Source organism: Atractosteus spatula, chromosome 25 (genome assembly GCF_055471065.1).
Source record: "Atractosteus spatula isolate fAtrSpa1 chromosome 25, fAtrSpa1.hap1, whole genome shotgun sequence".
Lineage (NCBI taxonomy): Eukaryota > Metazoa > Chordata > Actinopteri > Semionotiformes > Lepisosteidae > Atractosteus > Atractosteus spatula.
Window position 1 is genome coordinate 5,919,871 of NC_142730.1, and position 22,320 is coordinate 5,942,190.

Genomic DNA, 22,320 nt, shown 5'->3' on the forward strand with positions numbered 1-22,320 from the left:
ACAAGAGGCCCCTAAGAGGCCTTCAACCCATCTGCCTCATGTACATGGCAACTTACTGGTCCTATTCAAGTCTTGGCTCAAAGGCTCACACGGAATTGGCTTCAATATTGCCGGCCAGCTTGTTCCAGACACCCTCCCCTCTTTGTGTAAAGAGAGCCACCATATTCTAAAAGCACTTCCAGCCAATTCCCAAAAGTTTCCTCATAGTTGTTCCACTTTCAGTCCTGAAGTCAATAACCCGGTAAGATTTCCAGCTCTGTCCAGCTTGTCGTCAGCCTCCTCCATTCAAAACTAAAGACTCAGTTCCTTTAACCCACCAGCAGCATTAGGTATGCCTTTAAACCCAGAGTCCAAAAGACTGCCCTACTGCGATGTGTGCACACAGCTCTCTAGAAGAGCCCTGAAGCTGCTCATCGCACACAACCCCACTCCCATTCCAACGTCACAAGCAGGACAGAAAGTGAAGCCAGACCTTCCCTGCTCCAGACGTGAAGTGTTGAGTGAGCACACTCACCCCCATGGTGACCATGGACACGCAGTCACCATCGCTCCCCTGGGAGTCCCGTGTGGCAAGAGAACAGGCAGACAGAAGAATAAAGAATACAAAAAAACTGAATAAATAAATCAGCATTTTATTCATTTCAGTCCAAGCTTTGACAACTGGAGGCAAACAGCAAACGACACTAAATAAAGTTGATGGAGCGATGCAGAGCGTTACAAACGGGACGTTTTTACGGATTAGAAGTCAGCGCCTGGCTCTCCTTAACGCTACCCAGAGAGCAGCACAGACCGGACTCTGCAAGCCTGCAGACACCCCACTCCTACACTTCAACGGGTGCAAAGGAGCACTGGGGCACCTCTGGCTAGTGAACAGGACTCACAGGGCAGTCTTGGTCAAAGCTCTCTGATCTGCAAGTCAGGACTCTTTAATGCTCCCCAGACCTATCAGAACTGGCCGGTGATCTGTAGAACCGGGGAGTCCAGCTGAGCTGAAGGACATGTTGGCCCTCCAGGTCCCAGCTGGGACAGCTCTGCCCCGGTCCACACCCCCCCCCGGAGACCAGGGAAAACCCCTGTGACAGGCGGAACTGGGGTGAAGGCAGGAGGAGCACCTGAGCCCTGACCCGCCAGAAATCTCCCCCCCAAAGCAAGAGCACAGAAGAGCAAGAGGACCAGACCTGTACGTCAACACAATTCTCACAGATTGGACACATGTCCACTCGCACCACCCACTCGCCCAGGAAACTTTCCCCTGGAGACTCTGGGAGTCTCCTCCAGCCAGCTCATGGCATCCAGGAGCAGGCGTAAAGGGCACCCTGTCCAAACACTCCTGCCCCAGTCCAGCAGGGACACGATACCCTTACAGCACAAGCATGGGGTAACCTCACTGGACCAGAGAGCTGGTCGCCCACGATTCATAACTCATGAGAAGCCAAGCTCCAGTCCTTGGGTGCTGCACTGCATTTCAGCCCTCAATTACTGAATTCAAGTCAGCATTTGGGCAAGAAGCCAGATAACTGGCCCATCCTTAACAAACACAGCAGGATCGCAGCACCTGAGGAGTAGGGCTGTTCTGCTCCCTTATCTTTGACCCCCAACCCCATTCAGAACCAGGCTCTAGGAGCTGGTGTCCGAGAAGAGTCACCCGTGTTTTAATTTGCAGTGCAGGTCTCCATAAAGCCACGTTTAATTACACAAACGTCAGCCCTGATCCGAAACCTGTACAGCAGGCTGGACTGTGCTGCTCTCCAGATCAGGGAGCAGGCCCAGGCCCGGCCCACACCGGTGTTGTAGCTGCTCTGCCCAGACAACGGGCAGACAGGAGGAGAGTCCGACTGCGAGAGTCTGCCACACCGCGGGGCTTCTGGAAGCCCGATCTGTGCGTGTCTGTCCCCTCCGTCCCCTGTCCCGTCCCACCACCCTCCCCATCCCCAGGCTCAGGTCTAGTGCTCCTCAGCAGGGGGCGCTCTGCCGCCCATGCCAGAGTCCTCCGCCTTCTTCTTGTGTCCCGAGACGATGTCGTCGATACGCAGCAGCAGGATGGCCGTCTGCAGGCAGAAACGAGGGACGGAAGAGATCTTGTTAGAATACAGGTCACTTCAGAAATCGGTTAACTAGCTCCTCTGTATCTTCACATGAACACTCCTTCATCATCATCAGAGCTGGAGAGTCACTGTAGAGACACTCAGTCCAGCTCCTCTGTATCTTCACATGAACACTCCTTCATCATCATCAGAGCTGGAGAGTAACTGTACAGACACTCAGTCCAGCTCCTCTGTATCTTCACATGAACACTCCTTCATCATCATCAGAGCTGTAGAGTAACTGTACAGACACTCAGTCCAGCTCCTCTGTATCTTCACATTAACACTCCTTCATCATCATCAGAGCTGGAGAGTCACTGTAAAGACACTCAGTCCAGCTCCTCTGTATCTTCACACTAACACTCCTTCATCATCATCAGAGCTGGAGAGTCACTGTAAAGACACTCAGTCCAGCTCATCCGCTCCTTGAGCTCTGAGGATGATGGAGTGTTAGTGTGCTCAGCAGACACTGCAGACTCGGTCTAGACTGTCCACAGGCCCTCACCTCCACAGCAGTCTTGTAAGTCTGAGCCTTGACGGCCAGCGGCTCCCAGATCTCCAGCTCCTTCATATCGACCAGGGCGCCGGTCTCCCCGTTCACCCCCCACGACACACAGCCCTCCTGCGTGTGCTTCGCCTGGGGGAGAGACACCACAGTTAACGCGAGGCGGGGTCGCAGCCTGCAAGCGGTCCGAACGGGCCCCGGCGCCGGCGTACCCGGAGGGAGGTGAGCACGCGGATGGTGCTGGCCCCGCAGTTCTGGATGAGGGTTCGAGGGATGACCTCCAGCGCCTGGGCCACCGCGCGGTAGGGCCACTGCTCCACCCCCGTCATGCTCTTGGCGCGCTCCATCAGGCGGTGGGACAGGGCCATCTCCGTGGCGCCCCCTCCCGGCACCAGGTGAGGGTCCAACAGCACATTCCGGCAGACCTGCATGGCATCCTGGAGATTCCGCTCCACCTCCTGGGACAGATAATATAATATAATAATATAATATAATAATAATAATACAGTGTGTGATCTCCTTTCCCAGCCTGAGAAATAGTGAGCCTGTCTCTCAATAACAATAGTGTATGAGACAGGCAGGTAGGGGAGCAGTTAGAGAGACAGGCTGGACAGGAGGCAGGGGGACAGGACGAAGGGCAGAGAGCCGCTCACCGCCAAGATCTCTTTGCTGGCTCCTCGGAGGATGATGGTACAGGCCTTGGGGTCCTTGCACTCTGTGATGAAGGTGAAATACTCATCCCCGATCTTCTTCACCTCGAAGAGGCCGGCGCCCGTGCCCATGTCCTCCTCGCGCAGCTCGTCCGTGCGGCTGGCGATCCGAGCTCCGCACGCCCTGGGAACGCATACGGGGGGGAGGGGTCAGGACACGCTGCGGAGTCGCCCCCATCTCCAGCCACACGCCCACACCCGGGACCCCCGACTCACCTGGCGATTCTGTTATTGTCCGTCTTGCGGACGCGGCGGATGGCTGTGATGTTGGCCTTCACCAGGTAATGCTGGGCCAGGTCTGGGAGGAGACAGAGACAGCGGTTCGAGTTTCAGTGCATGTACACTCACAGGGTCACGTCGTCTTAATCACAAGCTCGTCGATTCTGCGCTTTCGGAGGCCTGCTTCTAAATTAGGTTCTTAAAAGCCCAACCAGGATTTGAAATGATCAACCCTGCAGCAGTCAGAACTGCTCTTATTCAAGTGGGCTGCCGGAGATGTACCCTGTTGATCTCTGCAGGAGGAAGAAATTCCCACTGTGGAAAGTCTGGTGCCCCACTGGTGTCTCTTCATCACCTTACTGACTAGCAGACGCCGTTAAACCAGAAGTAACAGCAAGCTCAGAACGGGCTGCGTAGCATTTAATGTCAGGAAATGCAATTTGAGATGGAATACAGCGCTGCTTCTCACAACATGTTGTTGGCAACATTTTCACTGATTCAAGCTGTCGGAAATAGTTGCCTTAAAGTAGAGGACTTCTGACACGAGTGACCAAAGAAACAAGTTAAACACAATTCAGAACAAGCCAGCAGATCAGGGAAGCACATTCCTCCAGGAGCAGGACCCCTGGCCACATCAGCACACAGGCCGCTCGGCAGCTCTGCAGATGCAGGCAGGGGGTGTGGCAATGCCCTTACCAGAGATGCCCTTCTCGGTGAAGACCACGTCGGGCTTGAGGCGGATGATGTCCTCGCAGATCTGCTGGATGTACTCCTCCTCCAGCTGCAGGATGCGGGCGAAGTCCTCCTCGCGCGTGATCTCGATGTCCGTCTGGCCAGGGACGACAGGAGCACAGGCTCAGGGCACGCACACCTGACTGAGTCTCTTCCCCTACCCAGGGCCCCTGAGGGCAGGGGGGCAGTTCCCACGCAAGGGGTTCCAGAAATCACCACGCCAAGGTCCCCATTTAGAGCAGGCTAACTGCTGGGCCCCCATCATGAGGCCGGGGGTGACTGGTTTCACTGGTCTGGAGAACCTTCAACCAACCTGGCTCAACCCTTCTGATCTTCATCTCCAGGTAGTCCAGAGCCCTAAATGCCCTGTTGTTGATTTGTCGGGGGCCTCTGCTCACACATACGCAAACAGAAGAAGCTATCTTGTCTGTAACAAGGTGAAGCCAAACCCAAAACCTGCCCTGACCCCTGACAGTAGAGGACAGTTCCACTTCCTGCAGGGGGGGGAGTCACCTCTCCGATGAGCTACACTGTCCCTGTCAGTTTGGGTCGTGCACCAGAGAAGACCATTACTGAGAACGCCAGATCAATGATTCTGCCCATCCAACTGTCAGTGGGGGTCTGTCTGCCCCCAGACCTCCAAGGGAACAGATGAAAACAAGCCCCCCCCCCCTTCACACAGCGATAGACTGGTCCCCGGTCCATGACAGAGCTCCTTCGACACACACCTGGCTCTCCCCCTTCTTGTACTCCAGGGAGCAGTCCAGCAGGATGATCCGCGGGTTCTTGATCATCCGGCGCATGCGGGGGTGCGTCACGTCCTTGTTCACCATCACGCCGCGCAGGACGCACGAATCCTCGATGATGCCGCCCGGGATCTGCGGGGAGAGAGAGAGAGGAGGGGGGGACGTTAAACACGGCTGCCAACAGGAAGGCACGGGGAAGCCCCAGCAGGGCGTCGTGTTCCGGGTCTCGCCCGCTACGCGCCCTGAAGGAAACGCCCCCATCTTCTCTGCACCAGCGCCTGCGCGTGGCCGGCTGATCTCTAAACCGCGCGACACAGCTGGAGCCCTGCGGAGCCGCGGCGATCGTCACGGGGACCCCGAGAGGCCCCAGCGCAGGGGCGGCACCCACCTTCTCCACCTTGGCGTACTTCTTGATGTCGATCTCCTTGCGGCCGTTCTCCTCCAGCTCCACGGTGCGCACGGAGTCCAGCGCGATGCCGCAGGCCAGCTCGGACCAGTGGCTGATGGCCTTGGTGTTGATGGCCGAGTTGATGATACTCAGCATCATTGCGCGGTTGTTCACGTCCACCGGTGTGCTGGGAGGGGAAGAAGACCGTGAAGCGAGAGTCACCTTCCCTAAACTCCTCCAAATCTGGACTCAAAGCCACCTTCTTTAGAAGGACCTTTACTTGTCTGGTTCTGTTATTTACCCCACTGCCCCTGCCGAATTCAGCCCCCCCCATCTACTCTCCTCTCATTGCATATTTTCATTGGCCTTATCTTGTGTATTTTTCTGTTGTCATTCTGTAAAGCACTTGGAGAAGCCACCTTTAAAGGCGCTATATAAAAAAGTTTTTTATGATAATAACCGGGGTTCTGTGCAGGACGGGACAACGGGGGGCGCAGACAGTACCTGATGTCCTTGAGCGCGGTCATCATGTCGTCTAGGGCCTGTCTGTAGGCTCCGATCACCACCGTGGGGTGCATCTGCTGCTCCAGGAACTGCTCCGCCACGGACAGCATCTCTCCGGCTGGGACACAGACAAGAAGCGTTGGAACAGGACAACGACAGCTGCACAGCAGTGTGGAGGAGCGCTCAGGGGTTCTGGGCTCCAACTGGACGGTCGTGGGTTCAAGTCCCAGGTGAGACACTTATAGCATTAAAATCAATGTTGAAAAATGCTACCAATGTAACACACTAGTAAGGCCACATTTAGAAATCCGAGTACAATTCTGGTCACTGAGTCTCTTCAGTCTGAAGGGAGCGTCCCACACTGACAGGCTGAAGGAACTGAGTCTCTTCAGTCTGAAGGGAGTGTCTCACACTGACAGGTTGGAGGAACTGAGTCTCTTCAGTCTGAAGGGAGTGTCTCACACTGACAGGTTGGAGGAACTGAGTCTTTTTGGTCTCTATCCGAGAAGACTATGAGGGGATCTCATACAAGCATTCAAAATCCTCACAGACACCGACACTAAACCTAGAGGAGTCCTTCAGAATGAAAGGTAAAGGACTTCAGAAAGAAAAAAGCTGAAGACACAAGCAGAAACTCCAGGAAGGCTGACTGAATACTGAAATATAGAGGCACTACTTTGCTGAAAGGGGTTGTGGGAGTGTAGAACCTGCTGCAGAGCCATGTTGTTGAAGATCAGATCAATTAGTTAACTAACGAACAGGCTGGATGGGCGGAATGGCTTTTTTATGTTCAAGGTGTCTCTGCCCTGCAGTCGTGGCGCAGGGCTACCCCGAGGGTCCTACCGAGGATGATGACCGATGTGGTCCCGTCTCCCACCTCCTCGTCCTGCGTGCGGCTGATCTCGATCATCGACTTGGCAGCAGGGTGCTGCACCTGGATCTGCGTGGAGAGGGCACGGGTTGTTACGGGATGGGCAGAGGCATGGGCGCGGTAACTGGACTTCAAACGCACACAAACATAACCCCCCCCCGCACAAAAGCCACCTTACGGCTGAAGGAACTGAATCTCTTTAGTCCAGAGAACAGAGAACACGACAAGGGGCCTGAAGTCACACAATCAAAACCCCCAAGGGCACCGACAGCTCCAACCCGGCAGACCCCTTAAGAACGAACAGAGAATCTCAAACCAGAGGGCACGAGTGGAAACTACAAGGAAGGGCATTCAAACCCAGGGCTGCTTTACACAGAGGATTGCGGGAGCGTGGAACAAGCTGCCCAGCCATTGTGATGGAAGACGATTCTCAGATGTCCAGCCGTTTATTGAAAGAAGGACGAGAGCCCTGGCTCAGTTTTGTACTAGTTAAGAAACGGGCTGAGGGGGGCTGGGCGGCTCCTCTGGTGAGGGAGCCACGGCTGTGCTTCTGCGTGGAGCACAGCGACGCTCCCTGTAGCGCGAGACCCGCCCCGGCCCGAAAGGGAAAGAGGGGGCTCTCACCTCTCGCAGGATGGCGTTGCCATCGTTGGTCATCACAATCCCCCCCATGGGGTCCAGCAGCATCTGCAGAGAGAGGGGGGGGGGGACACAGTCACGGCCCCGCGCAGAGACTCCCAACACACACACACACACTATCTACATGCCCCACAGCAGGGCACGCAAGGCAGGAGGCACTGGATAACTTCACACTGCCGGCATCAGGACCAGGATCCGCACTCCGGGCTCAGCACAGCTGATAACAGGAGGCACTCTTCTACACAAAGAGTGGCGAGTGTCTGGAACAGCCCAACCAGCCTTGCTGTTGAAGCCGAGACGCTGGTTTCTTTCCAGACAGGACTAGATGAGATCCTGGGATCACTTAACCACATGAAACAGAACGACCCCTCTCGTTTCTAACTCCTCTGCTGTTTTAAAGCCGGACGCCACAATTGCTCCTTACCTTCATCATGGCTCGGGGGCCCAGGCAGGTCCGTATCACGTCCGCTATGGTCTGCAAACGAAACCGGAACGAAACGCGTTAACGGTGGACCGCCGACCAGCTCGGCACCGAGCACCTCCCGAACAGAACCGGCTCCCCACCTCCGGGCTGAACCCGACTCTTACCTTCGCGGCAGTGATGTTGCCCGTCTGGACCTTTCGGCCAGACTCCCTCTTGGTGTTCTGACCTAACAGAAGGAAGATTATTTTTAAAAAAGGGGTCTTTCCCGAGAAAACCGGGTCAGTTCAACGGTATCGCCTCAGCCCCCGTCCCCGGTGGGGAATAGGAGCGCAGGACCACGCTCGGCAGAAGGCAAGAGGTTAATGTTACTAAATACCGGAGCAGCATGAAGACCCTCCCGAGAGGAATCTAATACCGTCCAATTCACACTCGTCCCCGCCTGGAAATCGCGCCGCTCACGTCAGGCCCCCGGCGACCCGCAGATCAAGCCGAGCTCCAGCCAGTGGATTTACACGGAATGACTTGGCAAACTCCGGGATTCCGAGGATGTGCATTGCGGAAAAAGCCAAACGAACTTAAAAAAAAAAAGATTTTTTTTTTAACGTCAGCCCACGGGTCTCGATACTACAAAAGCGCCCTCACGACACGCAGGCCGGTCGGGCTCGTCAAGTCTTTGGATGGGACTCCGTGTTTGCCGGCCAGGCCGAGGCGCAGCCCGAAACCCTACTCCGTCATGGGAAAAGAGACGGGGTTTTAACCGGCTACAATAGCACCGGCACCGGGCGACAGATCTGCGTTCAACACCGCCCTGTTCTCATAAAACGCTTCATTATTATTTTATTGAATACTCACTCAAAACTAGAACCGGTCTGCCCATCATCGTTGCGGCGTGAGTCTTGACAACCGACTGGAACCTTCTGCACTGAGCGAGAGACAGAGCGTGCGGAGAGGGAGGGGCTCTGGGGGAGAATCCAGCCAATTACAACCACAGTTAACTTGACGTGCAGCTGTCTCAACCAATCAGAAGGACAGAAACCGGAGGCGAGCGCCTGGGTAGGAAAAATACTTAGGCCGGTTAAGTTCTTGGAGGATAGGCGGGACCCCATAGACGTATCCGCCAATCAGATAAATGAGAAAATGATTGACACCAGCACGATCCAACGATGCTGCGAACTCTTTTTGATAGACTTATGCGGGGACCATTCACAGGCGGGAGAAGATCCGGGCTCTAACAGGGGCGTTGTCAGGTAGTTACTATGTCCGGTACCCGGAGCTCCTCGTGGGTAGCGGGAGTGTAACCCTGGCTTTCACAAATTATTAGAATTAACTTTCTGTAGTCTTGTTTAAAAATGTCATTTTAAAACTGAAGCACAACTTCCAGGAAGAAAATAAATCGTAAACGTGAATGGACGTAAACCAGCAAAATCATGCAAACTGCGGTGCGCTTTGTTCATTCCTCAGCCCATGCAAAGACCGTTAGGCAACTGCACATGCGCTGAACAGACGCATGCTGGGACTTGCAGTTCTAGTATACCGAGAAGAGTATAGAGACACTCAGTCCAGCTTCTCTGTATCTTCACATTAACACTCCTTCATCATCAGCAGAGCTGTAGAGTAACTGTACAGACACTCAGTCCAGCTCCTCTGTATCTTCACATGAACACTCCTTCATCATCATCAGAGCTGGAGAGTAACTGTACAGACAGTCAGTCCAGCTCCTCTGTATTTTCACATTAACACTCCTTCATCATGATGCAGAGGATTTAGTGAATTCCTCCTTTAATGTGGAGAGTTTTGGGATAAAAAGTCCTATACAAACACTAATAACTGTTTAAATCTATAGAAACTTTAAATACATTAAAACATTATAAATAAGAGGTGACAATTCAGCCCATCATTTTAATCAGAACAATCTGGAACAAAAAGTCCTAACACTTACATCCCAAACTGTAACATTATAATCAAACAATATTGTACACACATGAACAAGCTAAAAGTAACTCCTGCTGCAAAAAATGTTTTTGTTTCACTTTATTGTGGAAACAATTTGAACACAAATAAAAACAGCCCAACAGGATAACAAAAAAATCCCCCAGAAAAAGCAATGTGTAACATTTACAGGAATGACGATTGCATTCCTGCTTCACAGCAGTCTGACCTACTCTGGTTTTAGGATGTTTTCAGTCAGGCTCCTGATGCACAGCAGCCTGGCCCACTGCTTTGGGAATGGATGTGTCCCTCCTCTCTCAAGTGAGCTCTGTCCAGTGGACCCCCCTGCCCCAATACTTAATGGACCAGTCCCTCTCCCCTCAGGTGAGCTCTATACAGTAGACCGTCTTCTCTCAGGTGAGCTCTGTACTGTAGACCCCCTGTTCAACAGGAAATGGATCAGTCCTGCCTCTCTCAGGTGAGCTCTGTAGAGTGCCCCCCTCCCTCAGCGGATCTCTCTGGGAGGGTGTAGCTCCTATCTCAGGTGCAGAGTTTTCCCAACTGCAGAGAGTGACTCCCAACTCCTTTGGTGTTGCCATTTCTCCAGCTCAAAACTTGACAGAACTGCCGAGAGAGGGTTTTCCTACATGATAGATTCAAGTGTGACAAGAACAGCCGGACAGCTGGGGAGGGAACCTGCAGGTCCGAGCGAAGCCCCTCAGCCAGCTGACCGACAGCGTGCAGGACTGTGCAGAGAGCAGAGACCTTTCCCCTCCATCTGCGCAGTGCTCTCCCAGTCCCCACTCCTCCTCCCCCTCCATCTCTCCCCCCCCCCCAGCCAATCCCTCCATCTCTCCCCCCTCCTCCTCCTCCTCCCCATCCCTCCATCTCTCCCCCCTCCTCCTCCTCCTCCTCCCCATCCCTCCATCTCTCCTCCTCCTCCTCCTCCTCCCCATCCCTCCATCTCTCCTCCTCCTCCTCATCCCTCCATCTCTCCTCCTCCTCCTCATCCCTCCATCTCTCCTCCTCCTCCCCATCCCTCCATCTCTCCCCCCTCCTCCTCCTCCTCCCCATCCCTCCATCTCTCCCCCCTCCTCCTCCTCCTCATCTCTCCCCCCTCCTCCTCCTCCTCATCTCTCCCCCCTCCTCCTCCTCCTCATCTCTCCATCTCTCCTATCCCACCCTCTTCTCGTTCACCTCATTTCTCCCCCCCTCCCTCCCCCTCCCTGCTGTTTTCCATCTCTCTCCTCCTCCTCCTCACAGGTCCTCCCTCGCTCCGTGCAGGACAGGCGCGTGGCTCGCCTCCCTCTTCAGGTACTCGAGGAAATCCTTCACGTCCCGCCGGCCCTGGAGAGCGCCAGAAAACACGCCGTCAGGCGTCTCTGCGGCGGGCAACGCGCACACGCCCCCCCCCCCCCCCCAAACCCTGCGGCTCGATGGCTCGGGACGGCCGCCGTGCAGGAGTGCGTCAGTTCGGACAGAGTGAAGCGAGTGAAGGTCTGTGGGCGAGCCGACGGCCTGGCACTCACCTCGTATCTCCTGGGGGCGTCCTTCTGGCCCACGGGGGCAAAGTAGATGGTGGGAAATCTGAGAGGAAATCAGAGAACAGCCAGGTTTAATGAGAATGAGGCCAGGTGTGCATCTGCACTCTCAGATCATCGACGCCCTCTCCTGGCTCTGTTTTCATGTACAGCCAGCAGCCGTATCACCCTGCAGCTCCCAGCTGGCAGCCCACTGGAGCCCAGCAGGTGTGAGCCTGGTCAGTACCTGGATGAGAGACCTCCTTCAAAAGTTAAGGTTGCTGCTGGAAGAGGTGTTAATGAGGCCTGTAGGGGGCGCTCACCCTGCGGTCTGTGTGGTTCCTAATGCCCCAGTACAGTGAAGGGGACACTATACTGTAAAAACACGCCATCCTTCAGATGAGATGTAAATCTGAGGTCCTGACTCTCTGTGGTCATTAAAAATCCCAGGGTGTTTCTCGAAAAGAGTAGGGGTGTTACCCTGGTGTCCTGAGCCAGATCTCCCCCTGGCCTTTACCGGTAATGGCCTCCTAATAATCCCCGTCTCTGAACTGGCTCCATTACTCTGCTCTCCTTCCCTCTGAGAGCTGGTGTTTGGGGAGCGTACTGGTGCATCATCCTGGTGGGGCTGCACACTGGTGGTGTTGGAGGGGACATCATTACCTGTAAAGTCCTTGGAGTGGAGTGTCCAGAAAAGTGCTATATAAGTATAAGGATTATTTACTTGAATATGACCCACTGCAAGATTCAGAACAGCTCGCGCTGAAAACAGCAGGGGAGAGAGCGGGAGGGCGGGACAGGTGCATGGTGGGAGGGGGTGGGGGGTTCCCAAACTGATGATGACAAAGACGAAGAAGGCGTGACTGATGCTCAGTGACTCTGTTCCCTCACCCCTGAACGTCGTAGCCTTCTGGGACGTCATTGGCGGTGGCATCCATCTTGGCGATCACGATATTGGGGTCCCCAGACAGCTGCAAGAGCAGAGAGGCAGCGCATCAGCAGAGGCGCGGCCGAGCCCCAGGACGGGACGGCTGTGCATGCCCAATGGCTGAAACCCCACCTGCTGGCCCAGCTCGGTGTATCTGGGCTCCAGGTTCTTGCAGTGTCCACACCAGGGAGCGTAGAACTCGATCAGAACGTCCTTGGAGGCGTCGTTCACGATCTCGTCAAAGGTCTCCGCTACCACCACCTGCTCACCAGCATGGGACACGAAAGTCACGATGAAACACCTCATCGTACAGGAGCTCTGGCCGGTATGAAGAAAACAGATCAGTGTCTCTAGCAGTTTCTCCAGTCCAGTCAGGGGGGTGTCAGTGTGTGAATTCAGGGGCAGTGTGAGAGGAGAGGGACAGCAGTGTCTCCAGTCCAGTCAGGGGGGTGTCAGTGTGTGAATTCAGGGGCAGTGTGAGAGGAGAGGGACAGCAGTGTCTCCAGTCCAGTCAGGGGGTGTCAGTGTGTGAATTCAGGGGCAGTGTGAGAGGAGAGGGACAGCAGTGTCTCCAGTCCAGTCAGGGGTGTGTCAATGTGTGAATTCAGGGGCAGTGTGAGAGGAGAGGGACAGCAGTGTCTCCAGTCCAGTCAGGGGTGTGTCAGTGTGTGAATTCAGGGGCAGTGTGAGAGGAGAGGGACAGCAGTGTCTCCAGTCCAGTCAGGGGTGTGTCAATGTGTGAATTCAGGGGCAGTGTGAGAGGAGAGGGACAGCAGTGTCTCCAGTCCAGTCAGGGGGGTGTCAGTGTGTGAATTCAGGGGCAGTGTGAGAGGAGAGGGACAGCAGTGTCTCCAGTCCAGTCAGGGGGGTGTCAGTGTGTGAATTCAGGGGCAGTGTGAGAGGAGAGGGACAGCAGTGTCTCCAGTCCAGTCAGGGGTGTGTCAATGTGTGAATTCAGGGGCAGTGTGAGAGGAGAGGGACAGCAGTGTCTCCAGTCCAGTCAGGGGGGTGTCAGTGTGTGAATTCAGGGGCAGTGTGAGAGGAGAGGGACAGCAGTGTCTCCAGTCCAGTCAGGGGTGTGTCAGTGTGTGAGTTCAGGGGCAGTGTGAGAGGAGAGGGACAGCAGTGTCTCCAGAGTGATTTTGACCTTGACTGGACCGTCGTTGCTCTCGGGAACGGGCTCCGACTTGAGGTAGCGCTTCAGCCTCCCGGCAAAGTAATCCTCCAGGAACCTCTCCAGAGCCTTCCCGTCGCGCCTGGGGGAACACCACCTCACACGCTGACCAGGGCAGGACACAGCAGACAGCAGCACAGGACACGCGGAGGGCCTGGAGGCTGACCACAGCAGGGCTCCGACAGAGCGACCAGTGGCGTCGCAAGGAAGGAGCAGGCTTCAACTCCTCCTGTCGCAGTGCACGGCTGACGCAACACAGAACTGGGCCCTCTGGTTCTGGGACAGAACCAGGCCCTCCGCTATGACGGCGCTGGGGACACACACATCCAGAAACGGCGCGCGCTCTCCCACACTCACGTGAACTCCTCTCGCATGACGTATTTCTGCCCCAGCACGGTGCGCACGGCCACCACCGGCAGCTCCCCCTCCGCGCCCTCCAGCCCGAACTCCTCCAGCTCGTCGGGAAAGGCCCGGCGGTCCGCCACGGCGAAGCTCAGGCCGCGCCCCGCGAAGCGAGACGCCACCATCATCACCCTGCCGGGGGGAGAGAGGGGGCAGGCACAGGTATGACACCAGAGACGTCAAGAAAACTGCACTTGCGTTCCGAAATCACTGGCCTTAACCTGGTCTGGTTCAGGGACAGCCTGCAACTACTCAATGCGAGACATCAGTAACCAAGGAGAGGAGACCCAGAAGTTTGTTTTGATCCCCAGAATTTCATCCTGCTGCTTCTCGAAGGTTCCCAGGGAAATCGGCTTATACCACGTGGCTGGGCAGCTTGTTCCACTCTTCCACCACCCTTTGTGTAAAGAAGTGCCTCCTGTCATGATTAGAGAATCTTACCTTGCTGTTTCTTGAAGTTAACCAGGGTATAGGCTTCAACAACATGGCTGGGCATCTTGTTGCACACCCCTACCTCCCTCTTTGTAAGGAAACGTCTCCTGTTCCCAGTCCTTAATGCAGTTCCCTCTTGTCTCCCTGGGTCACTGCGAACTCTGAACTGTTCCCCTGGGTTGACTTTTGTGCCCTCATCATCCTCTCTTCAAAACTAAAGGCGTCAAGCTCCTTTGTCTCAGGGGTGATAAAGTTCAGCAGCTGAACTCCAGGCTGCTCCAAATCATGAGTCTAGCTGATCTTTAACTAATCCACATCATCTGCAGCACCAGGGTTAGTTATATTTATCACATAAATAGAAATATCAATATATATTAGAACCCTTGTTGCATAGCTGGGCGTTTTGATTCGGGTGAAAGATCTTCCCTCAAGGATACAACAGCAGTGTCTCACCTCGGGTTTGAACCCACAACCTTCCAGTGACGAAACCAGAACGCTAGCCAATTAACCCTTACTTAATTAAGCAAGAAGGAGTCAGGTCGTTCAGTAATTAACTCACTAGATGGGTCATTGTCCAGTAATGGACAATGGACAATCGAGCCCTGCTCTCGCCTGCCTGTGTAGGACACTGCTCTTAGGCCAGGAGTTAACCTGGTCCTTTCTGTAACAGGGTGGCCTGGACTGTCAACAGGGTGCTAACTGTGGCCTTACGAATGCTGTGCGTAGTCTTCTCACAGCCCTGGGGCAGCTGGAACTTGCCGGCCCCCTCGGCTGCCACTAGGGACCCCGATTCCCCCCAGCACTGTGCAAGCCCCCCCCCCGCAGTTCACCTGTTCCGCCAGTAGTTGGAGCCCTTGGGGTTGCGCAGGTAGTCCAGCTCATAGAAAGCGGTCAGCAGGTCCTGCCTCATCAGCTGCTCCCTGTTCTCGTGGGTCAGGTGAGGGCACATTCCAAATCTGCCCAACGACACGAGGTGGGGGGGGGCAGGAACAGGTCAGGAATGAGCCACACCGCTGTCCGCCTGAATTAGAACTCGTGCTAGTTCTCCAAAAACGGATCAGATCAGCCCGGTTCAGTGCAGTGCTTTAACACAGCCTGAGCCCCCAGACAGTTTTGCTGACCCTGACAGTTTCTGTTTACACCAGAGAGAGGAGAGAGCGGAGGGAGAGCGAAGGGAGAGAGGAGAGAGGAGAAAGGGGGGAGAGGAGAGAGCAGAGGGAGAGTGAAGGGAGAGGGGAGAGTGGAGGGAGAGTGAAGGGAGAGAGGAGAGAGGAGAAAGGGGGGAGAGGAGAGAGCAGAGGGAGAGTGAAGGGAGAGGAGAGAGCAGAGGGAGAGTGAAGGGAGAGAGGAGAGAGGAGAAAGGGGGGGGAGAGTGAAGAGAGAGAGGAGAGAGGAGAAAGGGGGGAGAGGAGAGAGCAGAGGGAGAGTGAAGGGAGAGGAGAGAGTGAAGGGAGAGAGGAGAGAGTGGAGGGAGAGAGGAGAGAGTGGAGAGAGGAGAGAGCGGAGGGAGAGTGAAGGGAGGAGAAAGGGGAGAGAGGAGAGAGGAGAGAGGAGAAAGGGGGGAGAGAGGAGAGAGAGTGAAGGGAGAGAGAGGAAGGCGCTCACGTGTTCTCCCGGATGAACCTGCGCAGGGCGTCAGGGCGGACGGCGCCGCGGTGCCTCACCACGCTCTCCTCGAACTTGCTGGCCAGCCGCGGGGCCCGGAACAGCAGCACCGCCCTGGGGGCAGAGAGAGGCAGAGGCAGCAGAGCTGTCACAGACAGGAGGCGTGCCGGCCCCCCTCCCCCCCGCCCTCACTCACTCGCCCTGCACGCCGTGCCTCTGCCGCAGGCTCTCCGCGCTGGTGTGGGCGAATCGGTAGCTGTCCCTCATGGCGCTGGCCGCCCGCAGGAATTCGGCCAGGTCAGCGCTCTCCGGCCCCAGGAAGAAGCCTGTGGAGGGGAGAAGAGCAGAGGAGGGTGACGGCAGTGCCAAGGGAACAGCTGGCGTCATGTCAGCATCAGGAAGAGGGACAGTCGTCCTGGGACCCCTGAGCAAACATCAAAGCCACCTCATGGAGAATCTAACTAATTCATTGATCACTAACTTGTTAATTCACTTCTCCTGCACCAAACTCAGAACCTAATTGATAACTAACTTGTCAATTACCGTCCAATTCACCTAAAAGAGCAGCTAATTAATGACCAAAATGCAAATTACCTATTCATTTACCTGATGGACAAAATAATGGAAATCTATCGGAAACTGGTGTTTTCAGAGCATCCGTCTAATCTCTTGAGTAACTCAAGCAAATTGAAACTGCTCTCTCTTCAGGACCTGAAAACATTAGTAAAGATGCAGTTAGGCACATCATTAGGCCAATTAAGGGGTCAATGAAGCATCCGGGGTCTTAAAGACAGCCCTGCTGTCTCTGCTTTTTGCTGCCTTTGTAAACCTGATCTGCGGCTGTTTTGTTTGTCATGTCTGGAAAAGCTGCGACAAGCACAGACAAAGGACCAGGCCGAACCCGACGTCTCTGATCCCCTGCGCGGGGTCCTGGGGCCAGACTCACCCACCACGCTGCCATCGAAGTGGCCGACGAAGGAGTCCAGGTCCTCCTCGGTCCTGAGCTCCACCGAGCTGGGCCCGGCCTGCTTCTTCATGTAGCTGACGATGCCGTCTGCACACGCAACACAGAGAGACTGCGTCAGGAGAGCGGGAGAGCGGCCAGCTCGCAGAGAGAGACCGCGTCACCCACGAGCGGCTCTCGGCTTCCACACCTTCAGCCCCTGCCAGGCTGGATCGCCAGGAAGACCACAGTCAAGGGGAGAAGGAGGCTACTTGGTGCTGGTTTCGTCCTAGGGTCTCAGCATATCGGCTTCAACAACATGGCTGGACAGCCTGTTCCCGACACCCACCACCCTCTGTGTAGAGAAGCATCTCCCTGTAGTTTGCCCTTGTGTACATACTTGAATCTGGTCTGAAGAGATCGAGCTCCTCAAGCCAGACAGTGTAGGACATTAAAAACAGAATGTTATCAGGTCACTCCTCTCTGGACTGATTCTTGCGTTATCTTATATCGTATCGAAGTGACCAAAATTTCCCATAATATTCGAAATAATTGCATTATTATCTCACTGGACGACACAACACCCCTTGATTTAAATTCCTCAGGTCTGGCTCTGCGTCCGGACAGACTGTCTGCCTGGGCCATGGCTTCCTCACAGCGTCGGAACGGGACAGCGCGCTCGGGACGAGGAGGAGGGCAGAGGAGATGCAGGAGAGGGGTCAATAACGACACATAAAAAGCTCAAAGCAGCAGCAGGAGGAGGAGGAGAAAAGTGAAAAGTGCAGAGGCAGCAGGGAAGAGTCCAGGGGTACAGAGTCCCGCTCCTGTACCCCCAGTCCGGGTGCTCATCGCTCACCTGCTGTGCGCGGCCCGTCGTAGGCCGAGGACTCCTGCCCGTTCCGGAAGATCTTGAGGGTGGGGTACCCGTTCACCCCGAACCTGCTGCAGGTCTCCGAGTGGGCCGTGCAGTCCACCTGAAACGGGGGGGGGGGGGGTCAGAGTGGCAACAGTGCGCCCAGACACTCCCTCCCCACCCTCATCATTCCTGCTCAGTCTGACCCGACCCCGGTCTTTCATTCACACACTTTCAGCAGAGCCCTGAATGCTCCAAATCCAGACCCAAACGAGACTCGCAGTTTTGGGACAGAAGATCAGATCTATTCCTGGGACCGAGCACGGAGACACAGAACAGACTCCCACTTCACAGCGGTTTGAACCATTTCGGAAACGTGAAAACATTTTATTTTCATACCTGTCGATGCAAATGTAATCAAATTACAGCAGAGAGGCCAGCAAAACACAGATCTTCTACACATCAGGAGTTGATCAACCAGCTGTGAGCTGGGAGTCCAAAAGACAGCACTGTAAAACCTGGAGTGGATCAGACCGCTGTGCACTGGGAGTCTGACTGACAGCACTGTAAAACCTGGAGTAGATCAGACTGCTGTGGACTAGGGGTGTTATTGACAGCATTTTAAAACCTGGAGTGGATTGGATTGCTGTGCACTGGGAGTCTGACGGACAGCTCTGTAAAACCTGGAGTGGCTCACGTGAGCTGGGAGTCTGACAGGTGGCTCTGGAGTGGCCTACCTTAGCTAGCGGCACTGCTCCCTTCAGTCTGGTGGCTGCCTCTTCGTACTCTGGTGCTAATTTCTGACAGTGACCACACCTGAGAAAACAGACAAGGGAGACAGAAAAGGCGAAGAAAGGGTCTTGAACCCCAGATAAATTCTTATTTTCAAGAAAAATTCTGTGTCCCCATCGCTTACATACTGATAATGTTTTACCCCCTTTTTCCTGACTAAAGCTCTGCCACCGTCCTGCTGTTTGTGGTGTTGCTTTGTCACTGGACAAAGTATGACATAGCTTCTTCATAACGTTTCATACAGGAGGTTTAAAAGAAGGAAAATGGTCCTTTTTTAAATGTAAATGATCTGTATAAGTATGTGGTTCAGCTATATGTGAAGAAAAATCGCACTGGGAAACTAAGGTTTTCTAAAGTTGTCTGAATAGGTCTAAACAGCTCAACTACAAGCATCCTTCCCACATTTCAAACGTTACAAATCGCAAGTCAGGTTTTCTAATAATAACACCCAACTGGACAGTCTGGATGTGCGGTTATGAGGTGTTTCGGATTCGTATTTAAAAAAAAAAAAATGAACTGCGGTTCTGATGGCATCGTTGCTATTTTAGCGCTTTGAGATTGGTGTACAGACGTTTAAAGAGTCGGGAGCTGACAGAAACAACAAGTCAGAGCTACAGCTAATTACCGCAGAGTACCGAGTCTGTGTTTATCTGCATTACTTTCTGTACAGTGACAGTTTACTGGCCGGTAGCGGACAGTGCCAACGGCGTTTGCGGGTAGTGTTGTGCAGCGCTTCGAGTTTCCTGACAAGCGCTTAGAAATAAAATGTGTTATGGAGAATTTATACGGCTGTAGCTACACTCTGCTCCGAAACCGGCTCTCGAATCCGAGCCGCGGTCTGGACTCGTAACGGTCCGTTTTTCAAACCGGACAAAGCCTCACCAGGGGGCGAAGAACTCCACGAGCACGGTCTCGTGCTGAGCCACCGCGCCGTCGAAGTCCGCGTCCCCGAGCTCGAGCACGTCGCCGCCCGCGACCGCAACGGCTCCGAGCGCCGCCAGAGCCAGCAGAGCAGCGGGGCAGAGCAGCCGCACGGACAGCCGGGCCATTCCTCTCAGATGAGGGAGAAACGCCACCAGGAGCGAAACGAAGGCAAGGCAGCTGAAGGAGGGCAGTTAAGAGGGAAAGCCAGCACCATAAGGAGCAAGAGTTTCAGATGACAGCGGTCTCCAGGTTTGGGTTCGGAAACGAAGGGGGCGTGGAAAATACGAAACCGTGACGTCATTTAGAAGCGGGGCCCGCCCACTGTGCGCTGATTGGCCAGGTCAGGTTGGCTCTGTTAAATACAGTACAGGCAACCTGTCGAAGACATAAAACTGAAAAATAAAATAACTTGAGAAGTAACTATCAATAATAGCACTGTAAGTCCTTGTACCTGGTCCTTGCAAACAACGCAGTAAAACAATCTCAACACATGAAGTCCTGTGTTCAGGAAAGGGCTTGTTAACCCAGTAACCACTCAGACACCAAGCGTCTCTCTCAACCAGCAGAGTCAACTCGACAGCCCCAAAAACTCACACATGCCAGACGTCTTTCCTGAAGAACGGTTTAATGATATATGTGTAACTGTCTTTCTCAACAATACAAAAAATGTTCTTTTAAAATTTACTAAAGGAAATCGCTTTTTAAAATCAAAACAAGAACCCCCCCCCAGAGGAAGTGTGTACAGTGATGAGAGTCCGCTGGGGACCGTGGGGATCGGCGGGTCAGTGTGCTGCTGACAGGTCCGTCTCCACCCAGGTCTCAAAACGCACCTGGACCCACAGCGGACACTGGGGGGTCTCGGACACAGGGGCCCGCGCGCTTCCTGTAAGCCCAACATCAACCCTTCAAGCCTTCACGTCTGCACTGCAGGGGCGGCCCGAGAACCAGGAGCCACCAGGTGCAGTCACGGTCCAGTCAGTCCCATTAACCGAGCAGAGTCCAGTTCTATCAACAGGTACAGGATCTGTCCGGCCAGTCCCATTCTGGATGGCCAGCAATGTTTAGACTGGGCCAGGCGGGTCTTGGCCTGGTCAGGGTCAGTGTGACACGAGGTCCGTCTCGATGGGGCCCGGTTGTGTGTTGTCCTGGTGGGCCGGGCCGTCGTGCCACCAGTCCCATTCCCGGCCCCGACCGGCCCCGGCTCCGTCAGTCCAGCTCCTCGTCGGTGGCGGACTGCTGCTCGGCCGCGCTGGCCTCGTCTTCGGAGCTGAGCTGCCGGGCGGCCGTGTGGAAGAGCCGCATCAGGTCCCGAAACCGACGGGACACCTGCGGAGAAAGCAGTAGGGGGGAGACGGGGTGTCAGCCGCCCCGTCACGAAAGAAACGCCCTCTTCCCACTTCGCTCAATTGTGGCCGGGAACCGATTCCGATTGGCTCACTGCTGCACACACGGGGGCGGGGGGCGGGGTTGTGGGACAAGAGCCCTCACCTCACTGGTCGTCTTGTTGCCCAGCTGGGCGGAGATGGCCTGGAAGGTGGCCTGGCTGGCTCCCTGCTGCTGGCAGGTGGTGAGGATGACCCGGTCCGCCTCCCTGCCCCACGGACAGCAGACGCGGAGAGGAGAGGAGAGGCACACAGACAGGGAGACAGTCACTCAACTCATCCCCACAACCCACAGCCTTCACAGCACCTGGTGCGCAGCTGTCTTTTACAACCTGGGTACCTCATCAGTTGTGTGCAGACCATGTGTTTACAGCCTAATGGTGTGGCAGGCTTGTGCATGATGAGGAGAGGAAATTGAACACTGATCTGTCTTCATGTCCCTGTGTGCTACTCTAACACCACAGTGTTAGACTGAGATCTAGACTGAGATGATTGAGACCTGAGCCCCTCATTGTCCCTGCACGGTAACCACTGTGTCAACACGGGCAGGGAACACGTGTGCAAGCAATGATACGAGAGAGCGACACCAAGACAGAAGAGCAAACTCTCTCACCTGTTCCACAAGATGACCTTCTCCCCGCTGGGAGTGAGGGAGATATTTTTGGCACAGACTGTGGAGTCGGAACCGGAGCTCATGCGCAAGGGGGCGCCGGAGAGGCTGGGACTCTGCCCCCCCAGCGGCTCCCCCTGGGTGTGGGGCGGGGCACTGCAGCAGGGCAGTGGTGCACGGGGGGCGCTCTGGGGGTCCCGACATCCGCCCTCCTCCCAGGCTTCTGTCTCCGTGGCGACGGCAGCCCCAGCATCCGTCCGGCTCTTTTTAGGGGAGGGGCTGCCTCCTCCGCTGTCCTTATCGCGCTCGGCCTCGCCCTCCTCCGCCTCCTCCCGAGGGGCCCCCCCTTCTCCGCAGTCCCAGGGGCGCACCCCGCTCCCCGCCGGGCCTGAGACAGAGCGCAGAAGAACGGAAGTGGGAGACCCGCTCGTCTGCAGATCGGACACACCGGCGGTGTGGCTCCGCAGCGCCGTACCTGCGGGGGGGCTGTTTCCCTCGCCCTCCTCCTCCCCGCCCCCGAGGCGCCCCTCCGCAGAGGCTCTGCCCGGGCTGCTGGCCCCCGGCTCCGAGGGCTCCCTGTTTCTCGAGGGCCTGGAGGAGTCCGAGGAGCCCTGGGTTCGAGAGGAAACAGCCGGGGTGAACGCCAGCAGACTGGAATCAGAGAGTCGAACCTGGGAGACGTCACCGCTCCAGGACCGTACCCTCACCAGATTGTAACGACCCGCGTCCCAGACAAAGACCGCGAGAGAGACGGGGAGGCGGAGAGGCAGGGAATCTGACAAACACACACTCCCCCCAGCGCGAACGGGCGCGGCGCTGAGGAATCGACAGAAATGGAGGCATGCAGAAGCAACCAGAGACACAGGGATTCGAACTGAGAGGGACAGAGAGAGAGAGAAGGGGAAAGATGGGGAGAGAGATTGTCACGAGCTACTAAGATGTAGTTGAGATGCAATGCTGCTTCAGTCCTTGATGGGGAAGAACAGGCTCCGTGCTGCGAAGTG

At 55.3% G+C, this 22,320-nt stretch overlaps 3 protein-coding genes across 7 annotated transcripts in view; all 3 read right to left on the reverse strand.

Annotated features, from left to right (window-relative positions):
- Positions 1 to 616: 616 nt before the first annotated feature.
- Positions 617 to 8,799, reverse strand: cct3 (chaperonin containing TCP1, subunit 3 (gamma)). The gene is made up of 14 exons (XM_088904932.1): positions 8,675 to 8,799; positions 7,987 to 8,048; positions 7,823 to 7,873; positions 7,384 to 7,446; positions 6,732 to 6,828; positions 5,889 to 6,006; positions 5,385 to 5,571; positions 4,979 to 5,128; positions 4,215 to 4,347; positions 3,516 to 3,597; positions 3,243 to 3,423; positions 2,802 to 3,047; positions 2,590 to 2,721; positions 617 to 2,048 (listed from the first exon to the last, which is right to left on the reverse strand). Exons 1-14 carry the CDS (start codon positions 8,700 to 8,702, stop codon positions 1,944 to 1,946), a joined length of 1,635 nt encoding a protein of 544 aa, XP_088761058.1. The 5' UTR covers positions 8,703 to 8,799; the 3' UTR covers positions 617 to 1,943.
- A 2,171-nt stretch (positions 8,800 to 10,970) lies between these two features.
- pdia7 (protein disulfide isomerase family A, member 7) lies at positions 10,971 to 19,854 on the reverse strand. 2 transcript variants are annotated; one of them, XM_088905064.1, is made up of 13 exons: positions 19,283 to 19,854; positions 18,346 to 18,424; positions 17,612 to 17,729; positions 16,759 to 16,866; positions 16,027 to 16,138; positions 15,813 to 15,926; positions 15,038 to 15,163; positions 13,731 to 13,907; positions 13,347 to 13,455; positions 12,332 to 12,460; positions 12,163 to 12,242; positions 11,281 to 11,338; positions 10,971 to 11,098 (listed from the first exon to the last, which is right to left on the reverse strand). In XM_088905064.1, exons 1-13 carry the CDS (start codon positions 19,447 to 19,449, stop codon positions 11,009 to 11,011), a joined length of 1,467 nt encoding a protein of 488 aa, XP_088761190.1. In that variant the 5' UTR covers positions 19,450 to 19,854; the 3' UTR covers positions 10,971 to 11,008. The 2 variants fall into 2 exon arrangements, with proteins under 2 accessions (XP_088761190.1, XP_088761189.1); XM_088905063.1 differs by having other exon boundaries at positions 16,009 to 16,138.
- A 78-nt stretch (positions 19,855 to 19,932) lies between these two features.
- LOC148815227 (uncharacterized) overlaps positions 19,933 to 22,320 on the reverse strand; it is a 29,953-nt gene continuing 27,565 nt past the window's right edge. For 3 of the 4 annotated variants that reach the window (XM_088905061.1, XM_088905058.1, XM_088905059.1), the window contains exons 28-30: positions 21,320 to 21,927; positions 20,813 to 20,915; positions 19,933 to 20,650 (exon numbers count right to left, since the gene is read on the reverse strand). In XM_088905061.1, the coding sequence (XP_088761187.1) occupies positions 20,531 to 20,650; positions 20,813 to 20,915; positions 21,320 to 21,927 (831 nt within the window). In that variant the 3' untranslated portion in view covers positions 19,933 to 20,530. The remainder of the gene's footprint in view (positions 20,651 to 20,812; positions 20,916 to 21,319; positions 21,928 to 22,320) is intronic. The other variant, XM_088905060.1, reaches the window with a different exon arrangement.